This window comes from Agaricus bisporus, assembly GCF_000300575.1.
Source record: "Agaricus bisporus var. bisporus H97 unplaced genomic scaffold AGABI2scaffold_2, whole genome shotgun sequence".
NCBI classification, from domain to species: Eukaryota; Fungi; Basidiomycota; class Agaricomycetes; order Agaricales; family Agaricaceae; genus Agaricus; species Agaricus bisporus.
Genome location: NW_006267355.1, coordinates 1,317,653 through 1,332,546, shown reverse-complemented (window position 1 = coordinate 1,332,546; position 14,894 = coordinate 1,317,653). Strand labels below are relative to the sequence as shown.

The following is a 14,894-nucleotide window of genomic DNA, read 5'->3' as shown; positions in this document are numbered from 1 at the left end:
CAGGAGGGCCGTTTTTTAGGGTTCCAGGACGCTGGGTGGGGTGTTGGGGGTGGTGGTGGGCTCGAGCGGGGGAGACGTACCTCGTCGTGGAGATGGGGGGCGGTGGAGAGAAAGGGAGGGGACGGCGTCGGATGAGACATGGGGTAGATATAGGGAACGAAAGCGGGGCAGTGGACGACAGATTGGGTGAGCAGGATTTGTTTGTGCGCAAGATACCCAGCCGGCCATGTGACGCCCATCATCACACCACAAACCAAACCAAACCAGCTCCCTCCCCGATCCCATCTACCCGGTCAGCCCCGACCCGCTGCTGACAAAGCAATCCACCCCACCGCCGGCATCTTCAGCGCGCTACTCCGACTCACCAGTGGAGCCTGATATCGCATTGCGTCTTCCTCGATACGCAAAACGACATCTAACGAAACCTCTTCCACTGCACCTCCGTCTTCTCGGACGCCAAGCTGTTCCATCAGCCAGCGTCCTGCAACTCCATCTATGACGCTTCTTTATTAAGCTTCGCCGCTTGAGGCCTCTAGTCTTCCTGCAATGTCAAGTCCCTTGGTCACAAGCCATTGAGTGGATGAACCAATTCAGTCGCTTCCAAGATCATTTAAACCTTCCTTGGCCTCAATCACCGTCTGTGTTGCCGGAAAATTCTTTTCTGTTATAGCGTCCGTATGGCAGTGTCACTCGTGCAACAACTCAATAAAACTCCTCCACCTCCTGCGCTCGTGGGGCGCTCACATGACATTCTCCTCTCTCAGTCCTTCAATTCGGGAACAGACTACGAGGTCTTCCATCAACCGCAGTACCGACTTAGGCCTCACTGCATCACAGCATGTCAATACTGTAGATAACCTTGTTCCAAGCTACACACATAATGAATAGCATTGTCGTCCGAAACACGTCAATCTTGCTTGTCGCGCCTGCAACTCATTTGCTGACTAGTTTCCGGTAACTACCCAATCAGTGGAGCCCGTTCATGTGACAATCAGCGAAAAAAAAAAAAAAAGCCAAGATTTTTAGTCTATCTACGCGGCCGTTACCCACACACTCCATCTAGTATCCGTATCACAAGAAATGCAACTTGGTTATTTTTTGATTCATGCCGATTTCATTATTGGGAACAACAAAAATACCTCCTTGACGTTAACCAGCAAGTGTCCAGACTCATGTTCAAAGGGAGTTAAGCCCAACCCAATCTATTTCCAACATATTCAATTAAAATGCGGAATTAAGAGTGCCTTGTACAATCGCTTACGTTTCCCAAAAGTGGTTGGGTTTCAACATGTTCAACATATTATTAGTTCCTACAAGGTGCCCACTGCATCATTACATCTGTGTGTGTGAATCTTAGCAAAAATCGCGCTGTTATTTTTACCCGACTCATGGTACCAGATGGCAGATGGTGCCGGAATCCCGACAGGGATGGCCTTTTAGTGTCAGCCCCATCTACAGATTCAGAGTGCACAACCTGGCTTACTAATTCAAGGACCATCTAAGTATCAATTGAGAGAGGACAACATCCATGAGGGACCTAGGTGGCTATATTTGTGAGTTAGTGTAATGCTAGTCGAACTTCAACGAAGGAGACAATCTCCCGGAATGGCTTGGGAGTGTGAAACCTCTTGGGCAAAGAAAAAAGGTGTTCAAAATCGATAGTACTTTTGTCCCCTAGATTTCAAGTAGCAATCTTCGTCTTAGCAAGGGTCTCGCCTAGGCTCACGCGGATCAGAACCAGGACACTTTCTTTTGCGGGACTCGTAATGTAAAAACAGCGCGGCACCTAGGAAGATGACGACGATCCTCTCCTTACGGACTAAGTAAACCAAAGGTTATCAACTCTCAAAGGGATTTTATTTTAAAACACACCTTTCGTCATGATACACTTCTCTATTCCGTGTCTCTGTCAGAGTCACGGATAGCGAAAAAAGTGATCGTTCAACGTTTATTTCCTTAAGAGGGATATTCAGTCCCGAGTATGTCATGCACGTGCTGGACCTTGTAACTTCCGCTTCAGAATAGCAGGGCGAAATTTAACGGAACGTGTTTCAATTTACTCAGAGGAGTTTATGCAGTTCTAAAGTGCTCCGGTAAAAAACATATCTTCGACCAATATGATAATTTAGGGTGATCGTCGCCAGTCTTGTTGGTGATAGCCCTTGCGGTACTATTCTAAAAAGCGAGTACGTTGACCTGGGATCCCATTTACCTCTAAAAAGTACGATCTTCTTGTTTTGAAACAGAGAAGCTTCCTCCCCCTCGCCAGATGACTTGTGATGTCATGAATTTCCGATTGGAACAACCTATTCCCTTGCCCATTCCCAACAGCTAAACAAACAGCCGTCTTGCTTCTCTGAGTGAAATAACTGGTAGACAGAAAAACTCGGACGACGGATACCTTTAACCGAGCCGTCTTTCTCAGCGTATAATGTCTGGGGGATCAGGTCGGGACCGTCGGGAACCCATATTAGGAAACGATCGAGGGATGTGATTACACGGCATGCTCGGGGTGAACAGTCTCCTGGCCGACGGCTCACCCCACAGCTACACCTCATTCCGTGCGTCACTGTCATGTTTCAAGCGCACTCATCATACTCTACCAATATAAATCGTACCTTTACGATTTGTGGCGACGTTATTTCTATTGTGAAGCCCGTGGCGGCTCCACAACAACATATCTTGGGTCTTGAGCTGTCATTATTTGACATCGCCATACTTTTTCGGGCCGTCATTTGGCCGTCATGGCAGATCGAGCACCGCGACCAATACGATCGGCATTTGATTATATAATATTGTCATCAGCCAATCGGGTGCCTGGGAGCGCGACGGGACCCGGAAAATGAATGTTCGGCATGTGTATATTAATAGCACCAATCCTTTCATTCTCCTAATTTTGCCGCAAGTCGCTGAGCTCTGAAAGCACAGCTTCGCAGCGGGAAAAAAGCTTAACGCGAAACCAGTCCGATGATCATATTCAGGGACAACTGCTTCTTTGCAGTCTCTTTTCAACATTCATTCTTCTATTGTCGCGTAGTAGATTAAGAATGGAGAGTTGATGGCGTGCCCCGTGGGCCTTGGTGTATCTCACGCACATTGCAGCGTGGCCGTGGATAATATGGAAAATTATATGGTATTACAGAAATAGGTCAGCGGCAAGCTGATAAGAGAGCTTCCTATCTTAACAGATTGCAATTCACTCTGTGGAGTCGAGACGTAACTGAACAATCTTGAGCAGCAGCTCGTGCGCAGAAGAGCCCTTTGTAGTTGCAGTGTTCTTCTTCTTTGCTAGTTCAACAAACCTGAGTATATCATACACATGCTCCATGCAGTCACAAAAACCAGAACACCGGTCCGGTCTTGGCCTCGGCTTGGCCTGCATTTCAGCCGACTTCTTAGCGCAATCAAACCGGCATCTACTGAAAAGAGAAAACAACTATGATGATCGCTGCGGCATAGCTCAAGCCAGATCGGCCGAGCTGCAAACTGATGATTTGGAAAATCGGGATCAATAACGGATGGTGGGTTCACATTCTTCCGATCAGTCTGCGAGCGGCTCGAGCTGCACCCCTGATAGCATCTGATAGCATGTAGGAGTGAAAGCTTGGAAGGCTTGGAAGGGCTTGGAATCTGCTTGGAATCTGCTTGGAGCATCCACAAGAAAGCCAAGTTCGAGAGTAAGACGCAAATACAGTAAGAGATGCTGTGTAGCATGTACGGAAGGCGTTAATAGAAATATTTAGGTCAAACCTAACCTTGATCTTCGGCGTCACGTTTCCTTTTCATCTCCCGCGAGACTTTGTGCTGAGCAGCTTCATGCTTAGCAAGTTCAACTGGAACCTTTGATACAGGACTTTTTGAAATTTCTGGAGAAAGTGATGATCAGTTTCAATTCATCTACCAGATCTCTCAGGTACATACCTTGCTTGAGATCGTACCTGACGCAGGGAAGAAATAGCAGGGTTAGCTGAAAATACCATGGCAAATGTCCATTTTACTTACATGACTTCTTCATCATCATTCGTCAGGAAAGTAATAGAAGTGCCCAATTTTCCAGCACGACCGGTACGACCTAAAAAAAAAGAGGATCAATACGGGGCGTCGCTGTTTATGCGGAGGATAAGTGTAGTGCATACCTATGCGGTGGACATAAGCCTCTATGGTATTCGCCATTTGGAAGTTGATCACAAGGCTAACATCTTGGACATCAATGCCACGGCCAGCCAAGTCGGTCGCAACCAGAACATCCGATTCTCCATTGCGCAAAGACTGTAGTGATGCTTCTCTTTGTTCTTGGTTTTTACCAGAATGTAAGGTCGCAGCATTCCACTAGATTGAAACGATTAGCCGATATGCGCTATGATTGCAGAGTAGGACAAAAGACGTACTCCACCCCGGGACAAGTCTTTAGCGACCATGTCGGCTGTTTTCTTTTGGTTCACAAATACGATAATAGGAGGTGAGTATTGATTGCTGTTGAGTATTTCCAGTATGCGCATCCTTTAATTTGGCATTAGTCAATCTAATATAAGGGCCATCATATGGCCACTTACTTCTTCTTTTCGTCTCCACCGACGAACTCAACTCGTTGTTCCACCGTGTCAACCGCACGGCCAGCTTCACCAATAGTAATAACAGCAGGCTTCTTGAGGTATTTTCTAGCCAGACGCTCAACCGCGGCTGGCATGGTAGCTGAGAATAAAGTGGTAACGCGAGTTCGACCTTTCTTGACCAATGTTTCGCCATCCACGTCCATCTGCTCGCCAGGGTCCTCACCCTGCATAGTTTCTGCTGGCAAAGCGTCCAAAATGAAGGTCAAGTCGGCTTCAAAACCGAGGTTGACCATACGGTCGGCTTCGTCCATGACCACATATCGACATTGTGAGAGAACGAGGACATGCCGTTCAATTACATCCTTGAGACGACCTGGCGTCGCTATCACAATTTCCGCACCTTCACGTAAATTGAATTGTTGTTCCTCGACAGCGCGCTAGATAATTGGAGAATTAATTTACTAGATGCTTATCAAAGAATGTATCAACTTACACCTCCGACGATCGAGACACATTTGTATCCCAAGGGACCAGCAAACTTGCGCGCTTCGCTCTCGATTTGCTGTGCTAATTCACGGGTTGGGGCGAGAATTAAGGAATAGGGCCCTAGATGTCGGTTGTCATCCGTAAAGAGCGGCAAGTTGCCAATGAAAGCAAGCATTGGAATCACAAAGGCGGCCGTTTTACCCGAACCTAGGTAGCGACTAAGTGCTCGGGAATATATCATATGCATCAAAAATTATTACCTGTTTCAGCTATACCTATGATATCACGATTTTGAAGACCAATTGGTATGGCCTGCCTCTGGATAGGGGAAGGTTCTTTGTAGCCAATACGATCGATACATTCGAGGATAGATTCAGGAATTTGCGATTCCCTCCACGACCTAAGCGGGTGAGGGATATTGCCACCTGTTCGAACAATGAAAATGAGGTCCGCAAAGGGCCAAAAGAATAGGAGGCATTTACCTCTAGCGGAAATACTAAAGTCTTCCCGGAATATACGCCAGTCGCGTTCTTTCATCTCAACAAGCGGTTTGTCTGTCCAATGCCTTTCGTCGATACCAACTTTAGTGGCCTTTCGCCGTTCCATTGCATCGGCTAGGTTATCCCCTCCAGGCATTCTCCTCACAGCTGGTCCACCGTTGTCATCCATGCCCGCCAGGTGGCCCCTGCCAAACATGATTTGAGCGCCTTGCCTATTACTCCCTACTGCCACAGGCGAGTCTTCGGCAAATGTATCGTCTTGAGCGTCCCAATCGAAAACAAACTTTCTGTCATTCATTTTTCTGATTTTGCGCTTCTTCTTGTCTACTCCGAGATACCGAGATCGAATGGCGGTGAGGTCATTATCGGACATGGGTGGAGCGTAGGGAAGCGACGATTCGGGTAAAGTGCCATTGCTGTTACTATTGGGGACGGGTGGCGGTGGCATAGATGAAGAGGGTGTATGCTCATGAGTGCTATTTGGCGTATTCTTGCCTCGGTCTGCGCGAGGACCAGTGGGTACGTTCTGATAATTCTCGCGACGACGGTCGTCTGCGGGGGGTGGCGGTGGAGGGGGTCGACCTCTATTCTCTCGTTCTCGCCTACTATAACGATCCCTAGTATCTCTATCACGATCTGAATGGGAATACCTGTCGTCATCTGCAAAATGGAGTCATGTTAGGGTACGAGTCATATTATTAAGAGAGAACACCCACATCGACCACTACCGTATCTGTTGTTGCGTTCTTTGGCGGCCAAATCTTCTGCTTCACGTTCCAGGGTTTCCTTGTCTTTTCGAACGGCCTCATCTCGCACCTTTTGTTCTTTGATTTCTTGAGCACGTTTTGCTATAGCGATTTTGGCTCGTTCTTCCTTGGTTAAGAATTTAGGCTAACCAGGGTTGAATAGAAGACCTAAGAGATATAAGTGACTTACTATACCTTGGCGGCAGCCTCTTTCTCCTCACGCTGTTTTTGGAGGAGGGACTCGATGGAGAGCGGCTCTGAGCGGTTCGAGGCCATGGCGGAGGAGCAGAAGGAAGGGATAATCACGTGATGGAGTCAATAATTATTTTTGATAAATATTTATTGATGAAATGGATGTCGAGCAGTCATGTCGATGAGCGCCTTTGACGCCGGTAGCCCTCGCCCCGAGACCCCAGAGCCATCGTCAATCCAGGGCCGACGGAACACCGAGACCAATGTCCAACTCCTGGATGACGAGGGCATAATTTCCGATGAGGTCAGTCGCAACACCCGGCTCCGCGCCTATAAATTCACAGCACTCATCGCTCTGCCTCGGATTCATATAATAATAAAGTTGGAAGCCTGTCTAAAACACATTTTCGCAAAATACTGCTCCCCACCCCATCCCCTGGCGCACGCTCCCGACGGTAGCGCCGATGGTTCTGGTCGTACGGTTCTTCTAACGCCAGCCTCAAATGCCTTTCTTTCCCCTGAAGGCCTCGACGCATGGGCTCGTGATACAAATGGGGCTCCATTCAGTCAGGAAACCAAAGACGAACTGGTGGAGTTTCTGGATGTGACGGACGATGGCGGACTGACGTGCGTCTGTTACTGGTTCAGAATAAAGAACGAGTGAACTGATATTGTTTCCCTTTCTCTTGCGGACCCCCTTTGGGATATTATGATCTACGAAATCACCGGTGATGAACAGGTTCAAGGGATTCATGCAAATTTATCAACTTCAGACAGAGAATGACGAAGAAGAAACGTGGAGAGATCTGGTTCGTGATTCGGTGGAGGAAATAAAAAAAGATGGACTACTGATGGTTGTAATCTCACTCAGTCCAGCCATGGCTTTGATAGAACCCTGAGACTCGTCTCTACACGGCGAGAAGACGCGGAATTGGAGGAGGAAGGTGGACATGGCACGTCACATTGATGGGGGAGACCCTTGATAAAAGATTTGTGATCAATGACGCTGATCTACACAGTAACGTACGCCGAGGACATCATATGCAGGAACCAGCGAGGAGAAAGCTGATATCAGGATAGTGGACTAGTATGAAGTGACGACATTTAATGACTATTCCGCGCATGCGTCCACGGATCTTGGACTTGTGATTAGGATCAGCTTCCACAACTCGACACCTTCCCAATCATGTTTGGACCAGTGAGGATAGTGCTTCTTGATGGCTTTAGCTAGTTTTCTGTGAGGGATGCGTTCGGTCAGAAAGTGCCAAGTGGTGGCAGCTTCGTGGATGAAGTGATCGACGAGGGCGGGATCACGGCGCTCGAGACAGAGTAAAACTGGAGGAGGGCGTCGGGTGGGAGAGACGGCCGCGGAAAGAGAACTTAAGGTGTGCAGGGACCTGAGGAGCGGAGTGAGGAGGGCAGAATCATAAATGGTGTCGGCGGTGCATATGAGATCATAGGGAGGAGGAAGGAGGGGTTCTCGAAGACTAGGCAACGGTGATACGGCCGTAGAGGCAATGATGTCAGGGTGATCCCACCTCCAGTGATGAGGGGGGACGAGCCAGTCAAGTTCGGCAAGTTGGATGTGACCGGACCCTGGGGGCAGCACATGGTAATTATTCCGGACGTTCGAATTGAGGACAGAAGTGATGACCAGGGAGATATCGGTCGCGAGGACATTCCAGCCCAAGGAGGTCAGGGATAGGCTGGAGATAAATGGTGTGAGCTCGGAGAAGAAAATCCGTGGAGATGGGGGGCGCACGCAGTAAGGCCGATGCCACTGCCCAGCTCTATGGCCGCTGGAGTGGGTGGGGTTGATCTGTAGCGGAGATGGGATTCGGCGAGGTACGCGGCGAGGCACTGGGCGCCTAACCAAAGCGCCGTGCCGTTGGCGACGCCGTCCTGGAGCTGGGCGAGGTGGAAGGTGGCGTTGGGGGTGCTGAAGGCGAGGAGGGGGATGTGCTTGGTCGCATGGGCCGGGCACGAGGGAGGCATGCGACGGTGTTTGGCGGTGTTTGGAGGCAGCCTCTTTCTCTGTCCACACACACCACGACGCTCAGCCTGCATGAAGGCCTTTTTCCACCGCCTCCATCTCGGCGGCACAAAGGAGAAAGACCAGCCGAAACAGCTCAAACAGTGGCCGCCCCCGCCGCAGCCCCCCCGTCCCACCCCGGAGCCTGCCGCCCTCCCGCCCTTCAAGCCGCTCCCTGAACTCGTCCACTCCGCCTTTGCCGCACAGCTCGCCTCGTCCCGCCCTCCCCCGGCCCTCGACTCTGCCCCTTCCTCCGCTTCCTCCGGCCCGCCGTCCCCGCCGACCTCGCCGAAGCTGCCCGCCCTCGCACCAGCCCCTGATTTCGACGCACCTACCCCCGTCCCCCGCAAGTCAGCGTCCGGCGTCGCATCCAGCACCTCCAACACCACAAACCCCGATGTCCAGAAAAAGGTCGCCTTCATCTCGCCGCCCTCCACCCCCGGCCCCACCATCTTTGAACGTGATCTTCCCGAAACTCCACCCGTAGACCAATCCATCCCCGTCAAGACTTCTGTCTCCCGCTTCCAGGCCACCCACGTCGACAAATCCCGCACCCCCGTCGGCTCCGCAGCAGCCTCATCATCCAAAGTTGATGTCTCCACCCGCACAGCCATCAAACCATCCTCCACCCGTGCTACCTCCCCATACCTCCAACGCGATGTCGTCTCGGCTCAATCCCTGCGTTCCCCAACTCCGTATTCAACCATGTCGAGCCAGACCAACCCAAGTAAAATTCTAGCTGCGACTTCCTGGAGTGAGGTCACCGAAGAGGATCTCGTCTCTAATATTGGATCACGCGAACGGACGCGTCAGGAAGTTCTCTTCGAAATCATTTCCAGTGAGGACAGGTACGGAATCTGACATCTATCCATCTGGACGGTCCGTTGATGCTGCCTCAGATATGTGCAAGAACTAACCAAGATGAAAGAAACCTTCATCGACCCTCTTCTCCATCCATTTTCTACCGGATCACCTCCGCCTGCATCCAGCCCTACCATAGACTATGACTTCTTCCGTGCCGACTCTCCGATGGAATCCGCAGAAGATCTACCCCCCATTGCCGCCCGTTACATGTCACCAACGCCTTCCCTCGGTCAACCATCAGGCTCGTCTTCGGTCCGGAAGACGACGGAAACACCCAACATTGACGATTGCATGACCGAGGAAGACGAAGACGAATTTCCAAGGGCATACACGACTAAACGCTCTGCTGCTTCCCATGAAAATTCAAAGCATAATCACCCCCGCTCGCCGTATCGCTCAACAGCTACTCGAACTTCTTTTCGGCCAGGAACAAACGTACCTTTTCCCTCCAGATCGCAACACTCGCTCCCTCCACACGGTCGCAATACAGCTGCGGCTTCCACCCAATCTTTGACCAGGCAATCAATAATCATCGAGCATGATCGGGAAAGGAAATCGAGCGAGAGTGCCGCCCAGCGAACTGGAGTCCTGCGAAAATTCAGGAAGAGCCAAGTGACTCCGGCGACCCTTCTCGGGGACTCTGCAATACCACCGCATCTGCTACCCGAGGATCTACGCATCTGCCTTGAGGTTATTGATGGAGGGGTCTTTGATGGCCATAAAAGACTTTCTGATGCTCTCAAGAGGCGATACGATGATCAATTTCCATTAGTCAGGTCACTAGCAGATGTCTTTGTCTCCAACGTAAGTAACCATTTTATGCCAACCTTTAATCTAAATGATATATTTCATCTTAGTCTGACATCTTTCACGGCTATGCCACATATGTGCTGCACTTGGAGAGAGCTCTAGAACAAGTGGACGCAGCACTCAGTAATACGGTCAACAAAAAGCCAAAGAAACAGGACGCTGGAGACTGGCAAAAAGTCTGCAAGGTGCTTCAGAGCCTCGAGGAATCAGCCTCAACAAAGGGTGAAACTGGACTTGCCATAACCCTTTCAAAGCCCTTCCAGCGTCTTCTCAAATACCCACTGCTCTTTCAGAACCTGCTTTATCACACGGATCCCAGCACGTACGAATACGAAAGCACTCTGGTCATGGTTGCAGAAGTGGAAAGCATTGTAAGAAGCATTGAAGATGAAAAAATTCAAAAGGAAGAGCGGGACAAAACTCGCGACGTGTTTGCTCGTATCGAGGGTCTCGACAGAGTCAGACAATTAGCATTGCCCAAGCCGTCAAGAGTCCTTTTGGAGGAGAGACCTTGCAATCCCACAGCCAACGGAGCTAATGGAACAAAAATGTCTTCCCCTCCTCCCGTTACCAAAAATGTGAGAGGCAAGTCTTCTTTCAAGAGGTTGAGTGACGTATTGGGTACCGGAGGAATCGGAGGGAAGAAGGACTTGTGGTATGTCGTATTCAATGACGTGGTGTTACAGTGTCAAAGAACGGGGACAACGGCTGTACCAATCGCGCACTCGGCAACGAATCGTGTCAACTCGTTACCCGAAGTAGGAGGGAAATCGAAATACGCGACGACTGGAAGGCGAAATTCGTATACCAAACCGAGAAATATGTACAAATTTCTCAAGGTCCGTTAATCTTCCCTCTATCATGACATCATCCTCGTGTTTAGGCGTCTCATAGATCGAGACGTGGACCATTGGCGATGTCGTAAAACCAAGGGAAGGAGTTGTATCAATGGAAGAGTAAGTCCTCAACATCCATATCGGAGACCGAATATAACCCACTTGTCTTTCAGTGTCGCTCGGTCACGGGCTCAATCCGCTATTCAGCCTCGCATCGTACCTCTTCCAGACGAGGACGAAGACGGTGATAACGATTCCGATGACTCTGACAAAAAGAGTAAAATGAGCTTCTCGTATTGGGGTGCGGATAAAATCACGGTCCAGAAAACAGCTGTCAAAGGAAAACCCGGAGCCGCTGCGACAAGAAGAGGAACACCCGTTGCATCATATGGCCGTGAATCATCTGCCAACGCCAAGTTCGGCACGCGTCTTGTTTCACCTGACGCCCATCATCCTTCTGCTACTCGACCTACCAGTCGGCGTACAATGAATTCTACTCCTACTGGTCGTCGACCCAGCGCACCCCCAACTTCGGAAGATACGCCGAATTATGCAAGGGCTACTATCACTCGTTCTCCTTGGGATTCTAGTACGAAGCCCATTAAGCCTGGCCCTAATTCATCCACAGGTCACGGCACAACGAGGAAACGAAATACATCTCTGGCAAGCTCGGCGACCAAAGCAACTGTCACATCTCATTTGGTTCCGCCGAAAATCGCATCTCCCGTACCTTCGGATGACTCAGGCGTCGGGTTAGGTTTATATCAGAAAGTGCTCGCTAATGATCCCTCATTGAACAATGCTTGACCTTCATTATCCTGACCCTCAAGTGCTGACAATGGCTATGGCTTGACATTTTTGGTTGCCCTACTTCCACTTCTTCGTTCCCATTGGAAAACTCTTTCTCATTTCAAATATTTTATTACATTGCATTGCTGTTATCGCTCTCCCGTATACTTTTTTTACCTCGGTTTCGTCGCTTCTTGCTTTTTCTTCTTTTTTTCTCATGATACTTCAACAGCTTTTAATATGCTTATACAATTGGTCCGATATCATTGGCCAGCTTCTACTGTTCAATTATTTATCCCTTTACGCAGCCACCGTCCACACTCCTTCAAGCTTCTCGGAACATCTTGGTTAATCTTTGACGATAACATACCCCGCTTCTTATATGACGATCCATACACTCCCTACTTGTTGGGAATGTATCATGCCAACTTGCTTCTTAGTACCCACTGCATAACTCTGACATTCCTTTAGTATTTACATACACTTTTCTTTTAGATTCCTTCATTGTATCAATCGCCCTGCCTCTCTTTTATGCTATCGATTTTTTTTTTTTGGGCTTTTTCGCCCTTAGCAGACAATTCATTTGTTTGATGAGAGAATGTTGATGCGAATCACTCGTCGGTAGCGCTGTAGGCAGCATTGTGAATACTGACGCTACGACCGCTGGGATCTGATGAACAGCCCCAATCACCACGCGGTATCCAGCTACATTCAGACCATAAATAAACGACAGCATTAGGGAATATCAAAGAGAATGACGTACCGGACAGCCGTTTCCGCAGCCGCTTTGGATGGAAAGAGACCTATTATTAACGTCAGTGAAAAATAGGTGCTTAAGCCATGAATAGGATAAGGCGAAGCAGGATCACGAACTGTCAAAGATTTCGCGAATATAATAAGCTTCTTTGGTATCTGGAGTATCAGTTGGCCAGCGTTCCTGGCGCTTAGCGAAGGTTTCGTCCGATATGGCAGTGTCAGCTTGCTCTTTCATACTGAACCCGGGGTGTCAATCGCGCAGGTATTAACATCATTAGACGCTTACCCGTCAATCCAGGAGTACCCGACGCCGTCGGAAAATTGTTCCTTTTGTCTCCAGAGAATAGAATTGGGGAGATAAGGCTGTGTGAAGAAACGTGTTATCTATGATGATAGTTCGCAACATTTAGTTTATAGCATACCTTGCCACCTTCGGAAGCGGTGTCAAAGGCTTTGCGAATGAGGTACTTTTAAATCATTGACATGAACATGGATCATTATAATTGGAAAGAATGGTATATATACCTTTTCCATACGAGGACGGCCATCTTGATCAAATTCTTGTGCTGAGCCCTTGCTGAACAATTTTTGTTTCGGATCGATGCTCATAGAAACATCGAGAAAAGCTTTGTCGAGGAAGGGAACACGAGCTTCAAGTCCCCATGCCATCGTTGACCTAAACGTAGAGAGGTGCCGCTCGAAAATGACCGATTGTATCGCACGAACAAAACTTACTTGTTCGCGCGAAGACAATCAGCAGTATGAAGATTTTTCACGCGTCGTACAGTTTCCTGGTGGAACGATTTTGCATCTGGAGCAGCGTGGAAGTAAAGATAACCTGCATATTGAAAAAGTATCATGAAGATGCACGAAAACAAAAGGTAATACATACCACCATAAATTTCGTCGCTTCCTTCGCCACTGAGGACCATCTTGACACCCATGGCTTTGATTTTACGGCTCAGGAGATACATTGGGGTACTTGCACGAACTGTTGTAACGTCATAGGTCTCCAAATGATAAATGACATCCGGAATGGCATCGAGTCCTTCCTGCACGGTGAATACATATTCGTGATGAACTGTGCCCAGAAAATGGGCTACTTTTCTTGCAGCCAATAAATCCGGGGAGTTTTCAAGACCGATAGAAAATGAATGAAGTTGAGGCCAGGACGTCAGGGTCGCTGGGTATTTTGAACAAGTCGTTAAAACATCGGCACAACCTTGGAAGTGCGGAAAATTGCCACGTACCAGCTTCGTCAACTTCATAGTTGACGACGGGCGTCGGAGAACCACTGACAATTTCTTGAAGTTTTTTCGTACGTTTTTCAGCCTGGGCCTGAGCGGCTCTATCTGTCTCGCGAGCAGCAATAGCGGCGATAAGACTACTGTCAAGCCCACCGCTCAAAAGTACACCATAAGGCACTTCAGACATGAGACGTTTACGTACGGCTTCTTCGAGGGCCTCGCGGAGGATGGTCAGATTGGCCGGGTTAGTAGGGATTGGGGCATTTTCTTGATCTCCGTCTAGCCATGTAGGAACGTAGTAACGCTTTGTAGTATTATCTTGGCTGTCAAAAACATGGCCAGGTGGGAAAGAGATGATTTTATCGCATTCCTCTACCAGAGCTTTGAGCTCGGAGGCAAAGTAGACAGATCCGGGAATTTTCGAGTTCCAGCCTTGGTAAAGCGTAGTGATGCCAACAGGGTCCCGAGCAGCGATAATCCTTGTAGGAGTCACAGACTCATCAAGGAGCACAAATGAAAACATTCCATCCAAGTGGTTGCACAAGTCCACATCATACTTGTGGTACTAGAAACGTTTTTGAATCCAAGCAAACGAAGATGGGGGGCAAGAGATCATACCAGGGGGATAATGACTTCGCAATCGGAGTGCGTCTTGAACTTGACGCCAGGACCTAGAGAAGCTCGAAGAGCAATGTGATTGTATATCTCGCCGTTGACTGCCAAAATAGTTTTCCCATCTTCGCTGACAAGGGGTTGTGCACCAGTGTCTGGAGTGCGATAAAAAAAGTTTGAATATATATTTGGATGAATCACGGAGGACGCACCGATGCCGACGATAGCGAGACGCTCATGGACGAGGATGCTTCGTTGACCGACGAAGCAGCCAGACCAGTCAGGACCACGGTGTCTCAGCTTTTTGGAGAGGGCGATGAACCGAGTGCGGTCTGAAGCGGAGGGGTTGTCTAGGCCATGTATGGCGAGGATACCGCACATTTTGGTGACTCTGAGAGAGGAGGAAATGGCTCGGCAAAATAAGCGATCGAGACCAAATTTGCAGGGACAGGAGGGAACTAATTTTATCCC

General features: G+C 49.0%; 4 protein-coding genes across 4 annotated transcripts; 2 read left to right on the top strand and 2 right to left on the bottom strand.

The window, feature by feature from the left end:
• Positions 1-3,753: 3,753 nt before the first annotated feature.
• Positions 3,754-6,571, bottom strand: AGABI2DRAFT_216556 (hypothetical protein; the record flags this gene model as incomplete). The annotated part of the gene is made up of 11 exons (XM_006458137.1): positions 6,481-6,571; positions 6,256-6,430; positions 5,522-6,199; positions 5,300-5,464; positions 5,047-5,246; positions 4,554-4,990; positions 4,389-4,500; positions 4,137-4,329; positions 4,003-4,072; positions 3,922-3,938; positions 3,754-3,866 (listed from the first exon to the last, which is right to left on the bottom strand). Coding segments are annotated over exons 1-11 (2,241 nt in total), but the record flags the coding sequence as incomplete, so codon positions are not given.
• Positions 6,572-6,643: 72 nt separating this feature from the next.
• AGABI2DRAFT_190555 (hypothetical protein) lies at positions 6,644-7,893 on the top strand. The gene is made up of 5 exons (XM_006458136.1): positions 6,644-6,781; positions 6,860-7,104; positions 7,217-7,286; positions 7,349-7,430; positions 7,497-7,893. The coding sequence occupies exons 1-5, from the start codon at positions 6,653-6,655 to the stop codon at positions 7,544-7,546; spliced, it is 576 nt and encodes a 191-aa protein (XP_006458199.1). The 5' UTR covers positions 6,644-6,652; the 3' UTR covers positions 7,547-7,893.
• A 649-nt stretch (positions 7,894-8,542) lies between these two features.
• On the top strand, positions 8,543-12,043 carry AGABI2DRAFT_199592 (hypothetical protein; the record flags this gene model as incomplete). Its single annotated transcript, XM_006458135.1, has 5 exons — positions 8,543-9,357; positions 9,409-10,177; positions 10,231-11,022; positions 11,078-11,139; positions 11,193-12,043. The coding sequence occupies 5 exons, from the start codon at positions 8,543-8,545 to the stop codon at positions 11,824-11,826; spliced, it is 3,072 nt and encodes a 1,023-aa protein (XP_006458198.1). The 3' UTR covers positions 11,827-12,043.
• A 318-nt stretch (positions 12,044-12,361) lies between these two features.
• Positions 12,362-14,830, bottom strand: AGABI2DRAFT_190553 (hypothetical protein). The gene is made up of 11 exons (XM_006458134.1): positions 14,636-14,830; positions 14,430-14,578; positions 13,815-14,376; positions 13,457-13,747; positions 13,300-13,402; positions 13,090-13,240; positions 12,987-13,031; positions 12,851-12,927; positions 12,682-12,800; positions 12,572-12,611; positions 12,362-12,513 (listed from the first exon to the last, which is right to left on the bottom strand). The coding sequence occupies exons 1-11, from the start codon at positions 14,802-14,804 to the stop codon at positions 12,420-12,422; spliced, it is 1,800 nt and encodes a 599-aa protein (XP_006458197.1). The 5' UTR covers positions 14,805-14,830; the 3' UTR covers positions 12,362-12,419.
• Positions 14,831-14,894: the final 64 nt, after the last annotated feature.